We start from the raw sequence: 18,292 nt of genomic DNA, 5'->3' as shown, positions 1-18,292 counted from the left end.
GCTCTGGCTCTGCTCTGTTTCTTTCCTTTTTTTTTCAGTTGTTGTCTTGTCTCACTCTCTGGCCGTATTTTTGTCTTTTTCTGTGTCCCTGTCCTTTTCCATTTGCTGTTGCCCAAAGCTGTTTGACTTGACTCGGCTTCGGTGCTGGCACTGATGAAAGACAGAGGCCAGGCCGGGCAGATCCTCTTTTGGGGGGCCAGCCAGCCAGCCCGGAGTGCCTGCACCTGTCCACCTGTTCAACTGAGCTTGCTTGCAAACAGCAGGTCTTTCTGTTTTTCTTGCCACCCCAGTACTGTCCCCCCCAATCCTGTTTGTTTGTCTTACAAATTTACTTACGCTTATTTGAGCTGGAAATGAGCTGAGCCCAAGTCCGCTCGGGCTTTAGCGACCCTCGGAGCAGAAAATATTGTTAAAAGTTTTTCGGTTGACATTTTTTGTATTATTTTTTCGGTCGGTTGACAGACGCACTCGGCACTCGGTATGAGTAATAATTTACAAAATTATTTTGCCAAAGCGGCTCTTCGGCGGTCAACCGCCGGAGGGATTGCGACTCCGAGGGGGAAATGCTTTCTATATGATTAGTTGACAGAGCAGAATGACTGCAATGCCAGAAAAGGTAACCGAAAAGGTACTTTTCCCCAAAAATATGTATAGCTAATATTTACACAAAATTGCGCTGGAAGGAATATGGAAAATGGTAATGAAATGGCGGACAACAAATGAGTTTTCATCAGTGAGTGATTTAAAAAAAAAAAAAAAGCAGGAACGAATTACCCATTTAATCTCTGATGATCGGAATAATTGCATAATTCACAATGATTTACTCCCAGCCATACGCCATACGCTCTACATACGGTCTATATACGCAATTTCAATTGGCAATCAATCGGTGGCCCGCTTCCTCCATACAATAAACTATTTAGTCAATTGTAACGGCCACCGTGAGAACTCAAACCTGAAAACCCAAACTGAAAAGAACCGAGGTCCTATCCTCTGGTTCAGAACCAAACAGAACCGGAAATGTTAAATGATAATGCGTGGCACGCATAAAATGCGCTACATCAGTCAGAGGGGCAGGACAGAACACACCCCACAAATGCAATTCACGAACAGCCATGAACATGCACACGGTTAGCACACTGCGTATACGTAATTTTTATTGCGTATACGTAATGCATTTTGATGGCAGACAACGCTCGGCCGGCCACAGCGTAACAATTTAAATCGTCGGCGGTCATTTACGTGCACACCATGCAAAATGCATTTATTCCATGTCATAGCAGTAATTCCGGGGGAGAAAGTCACCCGGGGGGAGGGGCCGTTCGACAAATATGTGTGTGGGGGAGTGACTGACTGACTGGGAGATGGGTGTGTGTTGTCTACTTTACAGCGCGTGGCTGTTATTTCCGCTTTTCCTTTTCACAATAAAATAAAAAAAAATAAAATCGTTTACCGCATGACAGTAGCAGGCTACAATAACAGCATTAAATAATAACAATCATGTGAAATTTTCTCTGATAGATTTATGCGCCCCGACAACTTCAAACTGCAACGTGGCACAATAAATCTGCGAGCGAATCTTTGCAGCTATACCTTATCATTTCCCGTTCGTCCTTTTTTGGTCCTTCTTTGCTGCATTGCTGGCTAAGCTTATTTGTCTCCCCACATCCACGTCTGCCATTGTCTTCCATTACTAAAATTAAAATCCAGGCAAAACGCGCTGCGATTCTATTACCAAAGTGACTCATACCACCAGCAGTACTATAGTTGGGGGATAGCTTGCGACTGTTTCCTTCAGATTCTTTCTCTATATATTTTCTCCTCCGTTTTTTTCTTTTTGTTTTTTTCTTGACGGCTTTTACACTTTTAAACGGCGCTGCGAAGCGTGTTATTTCCGCTGCTTTTAGTCTGTCTGGCAGCAGGACTTCCACTCCGGCTTCTGTTCCTGCAGCTGATTGTGATTCTCAGCCACGGCTTTCCAATCCAACTCCTGGCATCTGTTGTTTTTGTCGCTTTTTCAGCTCGACTGTGCTGTGTGTGCTTCGCATCTTGTCTTTTGGCAACGAAAAATACGTTAAATTAAATTATGATTTCAGTCTCAGACTCCACCAAGGAACCTCCTCCTCCTCCACAGGCGGAGTCCTTCCTGCTGTCGTCCTGCTCTCGTTTGTCTCGTTTCGCGTCTGTTTTTCAAATTCGTAAAATTCATTTGTGTGGGAATTTTGTTTTATTTATTTTTTCACGTTCGTCCTTGCAAAATATTTGACTGCCTGTGCACGTTCATCAAAAAAGGCACTCTAAAAAAAATGGTTGCCTCTAAAAAAATATTCATTTATAGAATTTAAATTCACAAATAAACCTTCAAGCTTTTGTTAATAAATTTAAATTGAAAATAAACCAATTTCGGAGATAGCTCTGAGACCCAAAAACGAATTTTTAAACCATATGGGACTTGTTTCCGAGTGACTTAAATTTATTAGAATAATTTAGTGAATTTTGTATGAACATTTTTTTTTTGTTTGTGTCTCTTGTTGGAGTGCAGCCCAGACAAGGGGAGTCAGTCAGTCAGTCAGTCACTTAGCCAGTCAGTTAGTCAACAACAGCAGAGGCAGTGGCAGAGGCAGCTGCAGAAGCGGCCGTGTACCGGGAAACCAGCGAGGCGTGCGTGCCGCAATTCCCGTTCATGCCTCCAGTCTCCTCTCCTGTCCTCCCCTGCTGTAGTCGCTCCCATTTTCCATTTTCATTCCGGTTCTCGTTTCCCTGCCGCCAGTTTAGTTGTGCGGGCTGCAAATCTTCAACAATTGCCCTGATTTATAATTTCTGCTTAGCAATGCAAAATACTTGAGCCGCGTTGGGCTGCCTCCCTTGGATCTGCCTCCTCCTCCTCTTGTGGCAGAAAATCTGAAATAGAGGCGGCCTGGCTGCCTGGCTGGCTGGCTGGCTGCCTGACTGACTGACATGACGGAAGGGAGGCGTGGCATTGTGGGGCTTCGCCGTCGCATGTGTTTGGCTTAGCATACAAATATTTTGCTGTTTGTTTGCCTTGGTGCGCATAAACGGCCAAGTGGGTGGTTTGGGTTTCGGTTGGGGCTTGGATGGCGGTGCTGCAGGGTGGTGCTTTTGGTGGAGAAGAAATGTGATGAGCACGTTGACAAGTGAGCTGCCAGGCAGCGTCTCACCCCGATTCCTAGTCATACATAATCCAGGCAGCTGCGTTCTGCATCAGACGTCCGCCTGCCTCGTCATAATGTGGCTGGTAGTGCGCCTATGCATAATTTACCCACTCAGCAAATGGTAGAAAAGCCAGAAAAGAGGCATACACAGAGGGAAAAAATAGACAACTTATAATATATTTTTTAACTCCAATAGGAAATATTTTCTCTCTGTGCCTCGGAGGTTGCAACTCACTGCAGAGTCCCCGGCGATATCACTTTGACTTTGTAGATCCTGAGAGACTTACCACCAAAAAAGTTACCCGGCCTCCATAGCTCTCCAATTATCTGCTGATTTATGATTTCTCATTAATTTTCCAAAATGAAATCTCAGCCACGTACGCTGATAGCTGGCCAACTAAAAAATAAAAGTCCTGTGTGATAAAAGGAAGCTGGGAACACTCGTTCGTCTCAAGACGAAAGCCTTTGAATTCGTGTGTTTCTGCCAAACAGGGAGGGTTTCGAAGGAAAAAGGACTTATTAGAGAGCGTAGCATAGCCTTTGAAATAGCTAGTGAAAGAAAGTGAAGAAAGTGGAAGGCAGAGCTCAAAGCCATGTTGTTTGCTGACTGATTGCTTTGGCCTCTAACCCCCCCGGAACCCACTCGCCAACCATCTCCTAGGGTCATGAATAGAAACGGAAATGAACGGAAAAGGGGCTGAGCTAAACGCAGAAATGCGTGCGCCATAAATTAAAGTAGTTTTAAGTATTTCTGTGCTGGCCATTGTTGGGTTTCATTCCCCAACCAGTTCTTGTCCTACACATTCCGTATTCTGTTTTACCCGTATATCTTTGGGATACGGATTGGGAGGCGGTCTGGGGTTTTTGCGGCATTCGCGGACCGCCCGCTGCCTCTGCCACTGCCTCTGGAGCTTGAGGTTGAGGTTGAGCTTGTTTCGCCCCAAAAATAGATATACAAATGTGTTTTAATGGTCGCATTTTTTCCATTTCTACCAATTCTTTGTGTTGTATTATTTGCTGGTCGCGTTACGTTGGCTCATCCTGCTCCATCCTGCGTCCTTTTCGTCCTTTTTTTTTTTGGCTGAATCTGTGCGCTTTGTTATGCCGCTTGTCGTTTTTCTATGCGACTGAATTTATTTGCTGCCCTGCCCCTGCCCCAGCCACTGCTTTCCTTTATCCACTTTTTGGCCCTGTGCGTGTTTGGCCACCATTCGCCAAAAGTTTCCTTTTTTTTTTTGCTTATTCGCTAGTGCTTTTCCCTTTATCCTGCCGGCGTCTTTGTCTCCTGCCACCAGGACCCCCAAGACCCACGAATCCACACAGTTGCCTCGGTTAGGCCTAAGCCCGGGGTGGCAAATGGTTTTGATTTGATTAATGAATGTTCTAATTAAGCAAAACCGTCACCTAGCCGGCCCCGAGTGGCCCGCTCTGACCTTGGCCAAAAACAATCTATCCTTCGCCTCCCCTCCCTCCGACTGGCTCCGAAAGAGAAATCGAGGCCGGAAAGTTTTCCCCCGGAAATAGAAAGACAAATTATTTGGCCCAAAACGGAGGCACAAGTTTCGAATTTCTGTGTGTGACTGTAAGTGATTAGCGTTAAATGAAAGCCAGAAGTGGAAAGCCAGAATCGAAATCACAAGAGTCCTGCACGGTCCTGGCACGGCTGGGCGATGTGGTTGGAGTGGGAATGGAAAACTTTATCGAAATTGACTCCAAATGGACACCACACAATTTCAATTACCTGCAAGTTGTGATTGCGATAATTATGTAATGGCTGGCCGTCTTGCCTAATGATGATTGGCTTCGTAGTTTATGAGTCCCGAGTCCGGCAATTACGTAACGCAGAGAAAGCATTAGAAAGTCGATGGCTACTGCCACTCGAGAAGGATCTGAAGTCCATGGCATGGCCGGGCATGGCAATGGGTTGACCCTCCTTAACTTGCTATGTTATGCAAATTTAAAACTTTAAGCACAAGTTGCGGCCGTCCAGGGTGTCCCATCTATGTCCTCTGATCCTGCCTGCCTCCTGCTGGCTGCCTCTCAGCCGGTTTTGCTGCCACTTCTACCAGTGTGTGTGTGTTCTCCGACCCGTCCTCCGACTTGTCTGCCATATAAATTTAAACAATGTTGAAAACATGCTGCGTTGGCACTTTTTAACCACGCTCCATACATAGACACACACAGACTACACACACTGACACTCACACATCTGCTTAAGCAGAGGAAAGCATTTATGCTCCGCTCGCTCGCCAAAGTGTTGCATACATGGAGGCTCCTGCCGCACAATTTACATATATGCTTGCCTCGTGTCGAGCAGCCTTGGCTTCTTGTCTGTGTGTGTATTTAATGTCGAAATTATGGACGACAATTTTAATGACAATTCAACTTAACATTAGAACGACAACAACAACGGCAGCAACATGCGACCAGCATCAGGAACGACTTTGTTGGTCGTTAGTCGTTAGTCGCTGCAGCAGCAACAATAAAGGACATCAAGGTGTATAAGCTCGAAATGGAAATACCCTAGAAAGAGAATAGAAACTAGTTGCAGGATATATTTACAAAAATATTCAACAAGAAAGGATCTAATAATTATCCCAAAACCAATAGTATAAGTAGTTGTCAGACGAAATAAGTTGTCCGACTTCTTAACTATTTTTTTTTAAGGGGTATCCCAAATTATAGCAAATCCAATCAACTCGTTTATAGTACCAATTAATGAGTGAACCTGGCATCGGCAGCAACAATGGCCGGGGCTTCTCTATGGCATCGGCATCAACGGCAGCAAAACAGTTTCCGTATCCGCCAGTCGCCATTGTGCCAGGATGCCAATGCCAAACAGACGCACATACAGAGACAGTAAAAAGGGACACACATGTGTATGGTCCTGGCACTGGTCCTGCTTTTGCCTCGTTCTCATTCTCGTCCTCGTCCTGTCGACGACAATGCGTGTGAGTTAAATGTATGCGCATAAATTAATAATTAATTACACAGAATTACATTTCGGGCTTGTTGTATAATATTCATTATTGTTATGCATAAATAAGGTGACTTGCCAGGACTTCCACCCGCTCTATATCCTTGTCTCTGTTGCTCTCTGTACTCCCCCTTTCGGAACCAATTTGTGAAGCAGAGACGATGCCATTTTAGTTTTTGTTGGACCACCACCGCCGCCGCTGCCACATTATAGAGCTCATTAAAATGCCAACTCAGCTGAGTTCTCAGCTGGGAACTGGTAGCTGGGAGCTCAACTCTTTGGCATCAATCTACCAAAAAATATATGCATGTATTTATGTTTGTGTAGAGAGCAGTCCAAGCTGGGCAATATATTTCATTTGATTTACAAGTTAAAGCTGGGCCAAAAAAGCAGAGCATCACAGGATATACGCTTTTGCATTTGCATTCCCTTTGATGGACGGACATAAAGCAGGAAGGCAGGCAGGCTGGCAGGATGGCAGGCAGCACTCTCAGTCCCCTGGGCATATTCAAATGGTGATTTCTCTATGAACCAGGCCCATTATCCCTTGTCAGTGACAGCAGGAACGTGTTTATTGGCTACGTTCGGATTTCGGAATTCAGAATCGGAATCGGAGGGACACTTGCCGCATAAATATCAACGAAATTAAGGAGCAACCGGAGGCTGGCAGTCGGCTGGCAATTCCTTCGTCCTTCCTCCAGCGTCTCCTTCTTCTACTTTTCTGTCAAGGCAATAAATCAACAAGGAAGACGAAAGAATACAGAGCCTCCGACTGCCAGGGCCAAGCAAATTTCGAAGGAAATTGACCAAAAAGTATTAGTAACGGAAATTGCACAAATTTTGTTTGGGGCTCAACGCACTGGGATCAGCACACAACAGCTGCCTCCCCGCCCCCGTTCCACATGTGTGTGTGTGTCCTGCTGGCATGTCCTTTCGTCTGGATCCATGTGATTGTGGTCATTTTAATTGAAAGCCAGACAAAAACAGAGCACGGAGAATGGTGAACGGAGATTGGAGAAAGGCAAATGCGGCATTGATGGAGCATATCGAATTATGCATAACTAAGGAGACCCAAACGTGCACTCAGAAAATATGAAACTTGAAACAAGCCAGCCCATAAATAAGGACAATGAAGTCTATAAATGCCTTTGGAGAGATGTTATGTGGTGTTTATGACATAATTTACTTGATTGTTTAAAAGGCTTATTGAATTTCAAGTCCAATCAAAGGAAATAGCTTAAAGTTAAAGAGAAAATACACTTTTAAGATGTTTGTCTCTTTAAATATTTACAGTGTTTTCCAGGAAATGAACAAAGTTATTGCTTGAATAAGCAGCCTCTATAATATAACCTCCCATCCTGACATGGCATTTGTCAAACTTTCTATCAATGCTCATATTTCAGGGCGGCGTAGAAGGACCTCTTTGCCAACACTCATAAGTATGCAACACTTTTTTTCTCACGCCAGAGCCAGTGCCAGTGCCAGGACGAAAAGGTTTTCCCTTCCCCATCCTGTTTTATTTTGTATAAAATTTGCATGGATAATTTGTCACTTTGAATGATGTTGAAGCTCTTTTTTCGAGTCGGCTACAACCAATCCCGTTTTGTGGCACCACTCCAGCCCGGCCACCTCCGACCACCACCGCCACTGCCTTCTGCCGGCAGCAAAATTCTTGCGGGAAGTGCGGCAAATGTTACAAATTGTTGTCGTTGAAACACCACCCTGCCAGCCCTTTCAGCCCTGGCCCCGAAACCTTAACCCTTTTTGCCGCTCCGGCTCGAAATTCAGTATGAAATTCGGGCAACGCATCAGGAATTTTCGGGGTAGAACTTTAATAAACCCGCTTTAGCCGACTAATTTCACAATAAAACCAAATGGCAGGAAGCAACGTGCAGTGCAAGGAGTAAGCCACAAAAAAAAAGGACATCCTAGTAGGCCCAAAAGAAAAACCCTTTTTAACCTTACATTTTATGGCACACATGCGCTAACAGGTTTAAAAATTACATTTAATGACAATTGGCGCAGAGAGTGTGCCTCTTTCCCTCTTTTTGAACCTTTGTCCTCTTTTCATTGCTTTTCCTACGATTTTCCCGGAGCTTTTCCTGCGTTTTCCTTTAGCGGTTCAGAACATGTGTCGCCGATTCGTAACATCTCCGTGTGCAATTTCCAGGCAAGTTGCTCCCATTAGCCACATAATTTTAAGTGTGTGCGTTGCCCGAATTTCCCCATTTTCCAACCAACTCCCCCTGCCACTGCCACTGCCTCCGCCGCGTCGGCATCCCCCCCGCCGTTTTCCGCGGCTGTCGCGCAGAACGAGCTCATTTAATATTAAAAGGATTTATGAGACATTTTCCTTTCATTTTGACAACGAACCGGAGCGGAGGAGCGGCTGGGCGGCTGGGTGGCAGGCGGGGAGCTGAATGGCGAATGAAAATTTTGCCCCGTTGATGAAATTTTCGCTTAACAGAATTTGCGACGCTTCGCGGACGGCAACAGCAACGGCGCCTACGCACGGTTAAAGGGTTTTACTTTCTCCACCCCCCCATCCTGCAACATCCCTTTGCCGACACCGACCCTGCCCTTAGTGAAAGAACCCCCCTGCCCTTAGTGAAAGAACCGCCCCTGCCGCCCAATTTCCGTTTGCTATTGTTGTGAGCTCTCGGCAACTTTCTCGGCGATGGTTTAGCTTACGCCCGGGAATTATTTGAGTGCTTTTTGGGAAGGCGTTCCACAAACGCCCCGCTACCGATCCGATCCGGTTCCCTCTCTTCTTGCCCTTCGCCTCCTCCTTCTCTATAATCCCCTCTAACTCTCATTCCGGAGCGTGTGAAAGTGCAGACGCTTCTAAAAGCCCCATGTATATGGGTGTGTATGGGTGTGTACATTTTTGACAGATTTGAAAATTATTATGCAAAATGAATAATTTAGTTGAAAGTGTTAAATTGATTTGGCCTTCCCCACTAGCACAACATACTTCGGCTCAGCTCCGGAGGAGATGATGGAACTGATGGCAGTGTCAGCGTTCTTCCCCGCAGACATAATGCGAAAAGTCTCCGGAGTTGGTGCCGGCATATCGATGGCAGCAGCTCTATCAAAATGAAATATAAATGCCACTTGTCAACTGTCCTGGGAATCGATGAAAAGCGGCGATAGAGTGCATATTATATTGTGGTATTGTTAACTTTGGTTTAATGAAACAGATAGATGGATATAGGGGTTTCTTATAAAGTATAATTAATACTAAATTGCTTAGTAAAAATAAACTTGGATTTTAAAACTTATTTAAAACTTAACTCCTTACAAAACTATCTTTGCTATTAAACGGCAAATTGATTCTTAAATAGTTCAAGATAAATGCAGAATAATAGAGAATCGTTCCACGATTCGTAAAAGGTATCCTTTTTGGGAATCGGATAAATATTGGCAAAGATATGGTCATCCCAAGTGGCCCCATTTTCATGCTCCACGATTTCTCCATTTTCGACAGGGGTACCATCAGAAAAATTGATAAAAATGGGATCCAAGAATTTGTTGTCAGATTTTAATGCAGAATAATAGAGAATCGTTCCACGATTCGTAAAAGGTATCCCTTTTGGGAATCGGATTAATATTGGCAAAGATATGGTCATCCCAAGTGGCCCTTTTTTCATGCTCCACGATTTCCCCATTTTCGACAGGGGTACCATCAGAAAAATTGACGAAAATCGGATCCAAAAATTTGTTTTCAGATTTTAATGCAGAATAACAGAGAATCGTTCCACGATTCGTAAAAGGTATCATTCTTGAGAATCGCATGAATATTGGCAAAGATATGGCCATCGGAAAGGGCCCTATTCCCATGGCTCATGTTTCCCCATTTTTGACAGGGGTACCAAGCGATCATATCTTCAGATTGCCCGTTTTCCTATTTCTTCAGCAATCCACCTGAAAAATGGAGTTTAAAACTTAGAAAAGTTAAATATTTTTGATCTATTAAATCCTTCGAAAGAAAACTCCAACACTTTCTGTGTGTGTTTCGGGAACATTGTGACCCGCCTCTGTCGCGTCTATTTCGCATTATCCGGGACACGACCATTCATCTAAGGTTGACTTTCTTGTCAACTGCATTATAACCGTTCCGCCTTTAGTGATTTCGTGTGTCCTTCCAGCATCTCCACCCCCATTCCCTTATCTATCGGTTACGCCCCTCTTCCCCCATCTGGCCGCCGGTTAATCCCGCCCACTCCTGACGTCATTTGTCAAATTTTCGGCATTACCCGGCCAAAAAGACATGGCCATGGCCAAACATTGTGCCAGTTGTCTGCCCCACCCACTAGACGGCGATGCTACCCGCTACCCGCTCCGCGATGCCCTCATTTGGCATATCCTGCTGCTCATCGCAGTCCTTGTGGCTAATATTGACATTCCAAATCTGTGCTCCGCTGCGGTGGCCGTTAAAATGCCGTGTCACTTCGTTAGTATGCGTGTGTGGTTCCATTTGTATCTGAGTATCTTTGTATCTACATACTGAGGAAAAACTGGTTTATTTTATGGGAATATTGGGTTGGGTTATAAATGTTTAATTAACAAAAAAAAAAAGGAAGTTCAAAAAAATTTATAATCTTGTAGGAAGATGACTCTCTTTATTAGATTAGAAGTTAGATTATTAAATATCTTATTTCATATCTTATATTTTGAACTGTGTATCTCCTATTTACGCTCCTGTGAGTTACGGTGTGTGCGTGTATTTGTCTTGAGGTCGCTTTTGGAATCGGCATTCGTTCTATTTTTTCCTGGCCCCTAGTCCTAGTCCTCGGCCTGGGCCTGGGTGTGTTTTGTTTTTGATTCATGTCCTGCTATCAGCACTGGGCGTGTTCCCAAACTGTTTTATATATTTGATGATGACATTGCCGGCCGGGCAATCAAACTCCCTGCTTCAGTTTATTAGTTTAAGTAGCTTCATTTTGGGAGTGATTAGTGAAGGGTGGTGGTAGTGGTGGTGATGGTGGCGGTGGTGCTAATGGAGGTGGTGCTTAAAGGGGGCGGTGCCAAGTTCCAAACGGGAGACTGTGTAGCCACACACACAAAGTGCTGGCCACTGCAGTTTCAATCGCTTTTTAACAACGCTGCAATTTCTGAACCCATTTTGTGGCTGGTGATGATGAGCCACCGGGGGGGCGATGGCGATGATGGTTGGTTGGTCGGTGGTTGGGTGGTTGGGCGGTTCTGGGATGATGCCAGGGTTCAACGTTGTCTCGGACGTCATGTTGTTACAGTTACTTTCTTGCAGCGCACTCTCAACTTGATTTCTTCCTTTCTTTTTCGTTTTTGGTCTTGCAAATTGTTAGAGGGCCCGCCCGCGGAGCCTTATCCCTCCCCCCCAACCACAAGCCCCACTCAACCTGGGCTAAAGTGCAGCACAGACAAACAAAAAAAAAAAATAGTAAAGCGACAGGAAGAAGGAGACTGAAAATAGAAGCCAGGAGCTAGAAACTAGGAGATTGGAGCCAGAAGACAGGACTCCGGGACTCTAGGACTATGGGCCAAAGCGATTTGCCTTGCCAAAAGCTGCAGGACCAACTTTGTAGCTACTCCCCACTCTACCCCTCTCTCTTTCTATCCACCTCTAGCTATCTCTCTTCCGAGAGCGAGTGCGACGGCGACAGCGACAGCACAAGTGTTTTAATTTTACGACATTGTATGAATTTTACTGCTGGCACTGCAGAAACATCAGCACCGCTGTTACATATCGTTAGCTTCCTTAACGGACATATCCCACATCGCCTCGACTGTATCCCTTCGCAACCGTCCGCCCTCGCTCCCTTCATCCTTTAGGCCCCCCCTCGTCCTTTTGGCCCGTTGTCTGTGCCGTGCTCATAAATTGCAGCTTGCAAGCGTCAGTGCAATCAGCGTCATCAGCTTCATCCGGTTTATTCGAGGGTCCCTTGAACCGTGGTTCCCGGCGCGTCCTACCCTTCACATCCCAGTAACCAGTCGTGTTCAGAAGTTAGAGGCGAGGTCCCATGGGTTTACTTAGCTTGTGGGTAATTTTTTAAAAATTATACAAATTAAAAGCGTTTGGCTCTAGGTCTGGCTCTAGCTCTGGCTAGATGGCAGAATTTCTGGGCCCACTGTGCCTTAACTGCCGTCACTTAACGTTAACAGTTTACGCTTGCCTGCGGGCTAAAAAGGCTGGCGTTGCAATACAGCGAAGAGACACACACGCACACCCGTTTAGCCGGAGGGTAACACACACAAGAATACACTTCGAGAAGAATTCCACAAAAAGGACCTCACTTTTAAGGCTCATGAGCAAGTTAAAGTAGAAGAACCTCTACTCTCTTGAAGGATAATTATGTGAAGGTTATTCTCCACCCTTATTTCCTCGAACTGTTTTTCCTTATTGTTTTTCATAGATTTTTTTTCGAGTGTAGCAGATATACATATGCAGGCCTGAGGCAACCTTCTCGTCCTTGTCTCGCCATCATTTTCGGAGCTTGGTGCTCGACTGCCGCTGTTGCTGCTGCTGCTGCGCTAACTGCGTAAAGTTGGCACTTGAAACTGTCAGCTTAAAAATGCCAGCTGCACACATACACTCTCACTCACACTCACACCGACAGATACATAGACACAGATGCAGAAGATGGTGAATAAGGGGACATGCATGTAGTACATAAAATGCACAAAATGGTCGAACGACTCATAGCGAAAGTTGGTGGCCATAAGTTACAGGAGCTGCCTTCCTGCCATTCTGCCATCCTGGCAGCCATGAAAAAACTTAAGAGGCAAAGAGGCGAGTGCAGAAAAGGAAAAGGTCGAAGCCTCAGAGTCCCCCAGGCTTCCGAGAGGCTCCCAGATGTCTGAGGGGTCATAACTTTTGGGAGTAACCCGCGCGTATACTCGTATAAAATGCATATTTAAATACCCGGCCATTCCACTTAACCTTTCCGCTCATTACCAACTACATACTACATATACATACATATAAGGGAAAATGGTAACCCATTCTAATTTATTTTATTTTTATATTTTTCTTGGCTTTTGTTGCAGATGGTGACGAGAACGAAGAAAATCTTTGTGGGCGGCCTCTCGGCGCCCACCACACTGGAGGATGTCAAAAGTTACTTCGAACAGTTTGGTCCGGTAAGTTTCCCCCCAAAAATTTTCCTCCATTTCTATAGAACTATATAGTTGAGAGGGAGGGACCATGGCACATGCCAAAATGCTAAACGAAATGAAGCAAAATAATAATCATAAAAAATCAGAATGACAGGCAGTGGAGCAAATCATGCAATCTATTCGCAATGCGCGTGTTCTCTATACAAAATATATATATCGGGAAATACAGTCAAGGTTCTACTTATAAAAATAAATAATAATAAAATATTATACATCTACATTTAGATATAAGAACTATTAGTAAAATGATTGAAATATTTTTTAGAAAATAAATAAATTGGCCTAAAAAACTATAAAATACTGCCCTCAGTTGTATGTATATTTTTTTTCGGGGCCCTGGCAGAGGTGTAGATGAGGAGGGACCGCTGTAAGCAGTGACACCTTCACTGGCTGCCACTTGCTACGTTTTGTTTGATCAATAAAAACGCCAAAAAAAAATGAAAGAAAAAATATACGAAGCATTCAAATGAAAGAGAAAAACCTCTAAAAAAAATTCGTACCAAATTCAATCTTGACAAGTACTGCAAAGCACAGGACGACTCCACTGCCTCCACCCCCCCAACAGTCCTTGCAGCAACTCCACTTAAGCCCACACACACACACACATATGCATATCGAGTGTGTGCATGGGTGTGTGTTTGCGGCTGAGTGGTGTTCGAGTGCTCTTTAAGTTCTCCATTCAGCCATGTTGGGGAAAAAAGGCCGAAAATGGGGTGCCTGGCTAGGGTCTGGGAGGGCCTTTAGCTTTGCCAGACTTGTTATGGCGCACAAAAAAAAAAAAAAACATACACAAATTTTTAGCACGAGAACAAAAATGTTGTGTTGTTGATTACGATACTAAACGAAAATCGATTTGTTTGACGCTCTTCTTCCGCACTCCGTCGATTTTAATGAGCGATTCCCGAACCACTCGGATTTTCATTAACGAGCAGGTGATTTTCAAGAGCCAGATACCCCACTCATAAGAGTATTAAGGATTAAATTGTCTTTTCAAATCTAAAGGCTTTAAATTACATCCTTGGAAAGGACTCCCTTTTCGAGTTGAAATTGTTTGATTAAAGTATAGGTTCCAATATTTGACAATAATGCAAAAACCCGAGACCCTTGTTGGCTAAATGGAGTTTCGGAAATTCAATTCCCATCCTAAATGGAGTCTCTAAACTCCTGTTTCATAGCCCTTCATAAAAAAAGGGATGCTCTCCATCAAAAAAAAAAATAAAAACAAACCTTATCGAATTTCCCCAGTCACCCAGTGACAAATTTGAATGAAAACAAAAAAAATATTAGCCATATCGGGTAACAACTAAAAAATGCCATTATTTGTTTTTTTTTTTCTCTCCGGCAAATTACAGCCAAGTCTCCTGAGGGATTTCCCCTGATTTTCTCGCCATCCACCCACTCACCCACGCCTCTCGAATGAAATCCTACTCCTCGCGGCACTTGGGTATTTCGCAGGTAAAGCTTCCGATAATTGACATAAATTGGCGCAACTTTTTGTCAGCTCTTCACCGCAAGACGTCAACTGCCATTTGCAATGCTTCATTGCCCCGCCCACCACTGGCTATATATATAAAATATATATATATATATATATCTGTATAGCACTTGATAATGCGAATATAATGACGAGCCAGCCAGGGGGAGGTAGATCCATAAACGGCCATCAATCAAATCAGCGCTGAGAAGCAAAATGCTTTTAAGTAATTTTCATCATAGCCCCGGCGAAAACTGTCAAAATCCATAACGATCAAATAGTGAAGATACTCGCGATATATTGCACGCAAATCAACAAAGATATATATATATAGAATAGAATATATATATATATAAAGAGAGAAAGGTGAAAGCTGAAACGGAACAAAAGGACGCTGAAACGGTGAAACGATTTAACCAAGCGCGAATTCTTAATGGAAAACTTTTCAATTAATCCGCATTGGCAAAGGAAATTATAATAATAACTTGGCTGTGCGAGTGTATAAGCCTGGCCATAAGCTGTGCCGAGAAACTTTCGACAGGCAAACAAAACAGAAGCCCAGAAGAGCAGGTCCTTTTCCAGAGGATTTCCCCTGCTTCGTCCAGCACACACATACACACTTGGCCAAGTTATTGATTACAACTAATCCCCTTTGGCTTTCGCCTGCCGCCTCATTGGGCAAAATCTGAAAAAGGCCGGGGAACGGAGGGCCCGGTGGATGTGGCAGAGATATGGCAAGGGATTTCCGCCAGGGCTATAAACAAAATAGCAAAATGGCAACGGGCGGCTTAGTTTACCTCCCAATTTCCCCATTCGCCCATTTCCCCCCTATCCATTTTTGGCGGCAGGTGACCATCCAGGCGTTAATGACTTTAGCGGCCATTTTTCTTCCTTTTGCCCGTTGCCAGGATGAGATGAGAATGGTGAGATTGCTCCTGGCAAGATTGATTAGCCGGACAAGTCAGGGCGCGGCATTCAATATGATTAATAGTTGCATGCGTAGCTCCCACAATAGCAATAATAACAGCAGAGCCCGGCTTCCTACACTACACTATATATTTGTAAATGGAGTTTATATACAAGGTCCTAGATATTTATGACGCAGAGCTTCCAGCCAATTTCATGTTGCCAGGGCAACGGTGGGTATCTGTTCATATCCCCATTTTTCAGGAGTTTTTAGATGCCCTGTCTTTGTGGTGGGTAATAGTATTTGAATAAATTTTTAAAGTACTATATTTCTCAAACTAAAAACATTTAATTGCCTAAAGGTAACATGCTCTCAATTAGAGCCAAATGAACTCTACACGTAAATCCCAATGAAACATTCCAATGCCAAACAAAATCATTTCGTATCTGCACCTTTTCGTATCTGTAGGGCCTTAAAGTCCCATTCAAAAAATGTACGTTTTAAATGCAAATCAGAGAGAAAGCTCTACCTTTTTTCTATGTTTTAGCCAAATACAAAACCTGGCCAAAAACAGAAAAAAAGGTAAAGAACTGCCGGATAAACAAAGCAAAACGGACAAATTTCAAATTTTCCCTGCGCAAGTTTTTTCCCAGCAAATGTTGTATTTAACAAGCACACACATACACACAAGAGGGGTGGAAAATGGAAAAGTGCCACCCCAACTGACCTCAGATGCTGCAACCTTTGGCCACTGATTTTATTGCAACTGATGCAGCTGCTGCTTCTGGTAGCTGCTACTGGTGGCGCCGCCACTGCAAGTCCTCCGATAACGAAAATTCCACATGCCAGGGGTATGGAGCAGAGTCTTGGGGGGGACTGGGGGAATCAAAACAGAAACGTAAAGCTCGTTGGCTAAAAAATTGCAAATAAACTACACATTTTGCAAAGTCCCTCTCCGCATGGAAATTGCCGGAGCCAACAACTATCAGGATCTGGCAGCCAAGTCCAGTCATCTCCTCCTTACCCTCGCAACCCCTCGGCGCCTCTGGTTTTCACTGGCTTTTAAAGGTGTTTACGGTGTTTGCATTTCGGGCTGAGATCCCCTTACCGCTTACTATCCTCTTACCGCAAAAGGTTAGTAAATTTAAGCGCTTTTCATAAGCATTTTATGGGGGCCAGGACCTCCGATCCAAGTGGCCAGGCAAATGGCCAAAAAGTGCACCATCTCGAACAGTGACGGGGACAGTGAGGATATGGGGTCTTGGCCTGGCCAAAAAAAAAAACGGAGGAACAGGACGGTGGCAGTCAAATGTCAGATAACTCTATCGCTGCCACCCACTTAGGTATTAATTATGACAAATCATGCAAAGCAAAGCCAAAACGAAAACAGCTGAGCCAAAAAACGGAAGCCCCAAACTAATTTCATTAAAAAACAATTTTTTATGATTTAATTATGGAAAGGCAAGCGAGCGAGAAAATTTTTTTTTTTTTTTTTTTTTTGTAATAGCAGGGTAATGTTTATTTAAAACTGTCCATTAGGGACAACCATTAAATTTTATCACGTAAACTTCACGTATAGATATTTTTAAATATTAATATGGTAGAAAAAAAAATTAGAGTAGTAAGGGGAGGTCCAGCGGGTGTGTCCTTTTAAGTCTCCTGGGTTGCTCGCTGCTGTCCAGCAGGGAGCTGGCCAACCGGTTCGGGTGATTATGAAGCCTCTGCATGTAACGTGCGCTGCTTCTTTGTATCTCGTCCTTGACCCAAGGGAAATTGAGAACCTCGTGGATGGTGCGATTATCATGATAGACGTGGGCCCCAGTGGCGATTCGAAGGGCTCTATTTTCGAAAGCTTGCATAGTTCGGACATTCGTCTTGCTCGCAGTTCCCCAGAGCTGTATGCCGTACGTCCAGATAGGGCGTATTATTGCCTTGTAGATGAGGAGTTTTGTGGAAGTTCTCAGCTTCGATCTCCTACCCATAAGCCAGTAGAAGGATCGAAGTCTTTGAATAGCCTGTTTCCTCTTCTTAATCAGATGGGGCTTCCAGGTGAGCCTCCTGTCTAGGGTGAATCCCAGGTACCTGGGATTGTCTACCTGTGGGATTGGAGAGCCGTTAAGGTTAACTGGAGGGCAGTTGCCTTTGCAGAGAGAAAATGTGGAGGCAGTGGACTTCTCATTATTGACGGCAATGTTCCATCGCTTTTGCCAGTCGCTGAGCAAGTCAAGCTGCAATTGCATCGTATCGGCTGCCCCCAATGCGCTATCGGCGGTGGTAAGGAAGGCGGTGTCGTCTGCATAGGTTGCTGCGAGCAGGTCAGGCCTCTGAAGAACAGGGAGGTCGGCCGTGTAAGCATTGTACATCAACGGGCCAAGAACGCTGCCTTGGGGTACACCAGCGTGAGCTTCTCTAATACCGGAGATGGCCTCGCCACATCTAACAGCAAATTTACGGTCTTCCAAGAACGACTTTAGGAACTGGAAGTATGGTCGGGGTAGGCCAGTCTTTAATTTATATAGAAGACCGGGATGCCAGACTCGGTCAACAGCGAGAAAATGCACTGGGGAAAAAATCCTTTAAAAAAATATATAGAGGGGAGGGAT

The 18,292-nt window shown here is 44.4% G+C and overlaps 1 protein-coding gene across 5 annotated transcripts in view; it reads left to right on the top strand.

The window, feature by feature from the left end:
- Positions 1-18,292, top strand: part of Rbp6 (RNA-binding protein 6) — a 169,588-nt gene that overhangs the window by 97,567 nt on the left and 53,729 nt on the right. For all 5 annotated transcript variants that reach the window (XR_011442601.1, XM_043214078.2, XM_043214080.2 and 2 more), the window contains one exon: positions 13,180-13,272. Coding sequence is in view for 4 of the 5 variants with exons in the window: in XM_043214078.2 (XP_043070013.1) it covers positions 13,180-13,272 (93 nt within the window). In the remaining variant the exon portion in view is untranslated. The remainder of the gene's footprint in view (positions 1-13,179; positions 13,273-18,292) is intronic.

Source organism: Drosophila bipectinata, chromosome 3L, assembly GCF_030179905.1.
Source record: "Drosophila bipectinata strain 14024-0381.07 chromosome 3L, DbipHiC1v2, whole genome shotgun sequence".
NCBI lineage: Eukaryota > Metazoa > Arthropoda > Insecta > Diptera > Drosophilidae > Drosophila > Drosophila bipectinata.
This window is presented reverse-complemented; position numbering and strand designations above follow the sequence as displayed.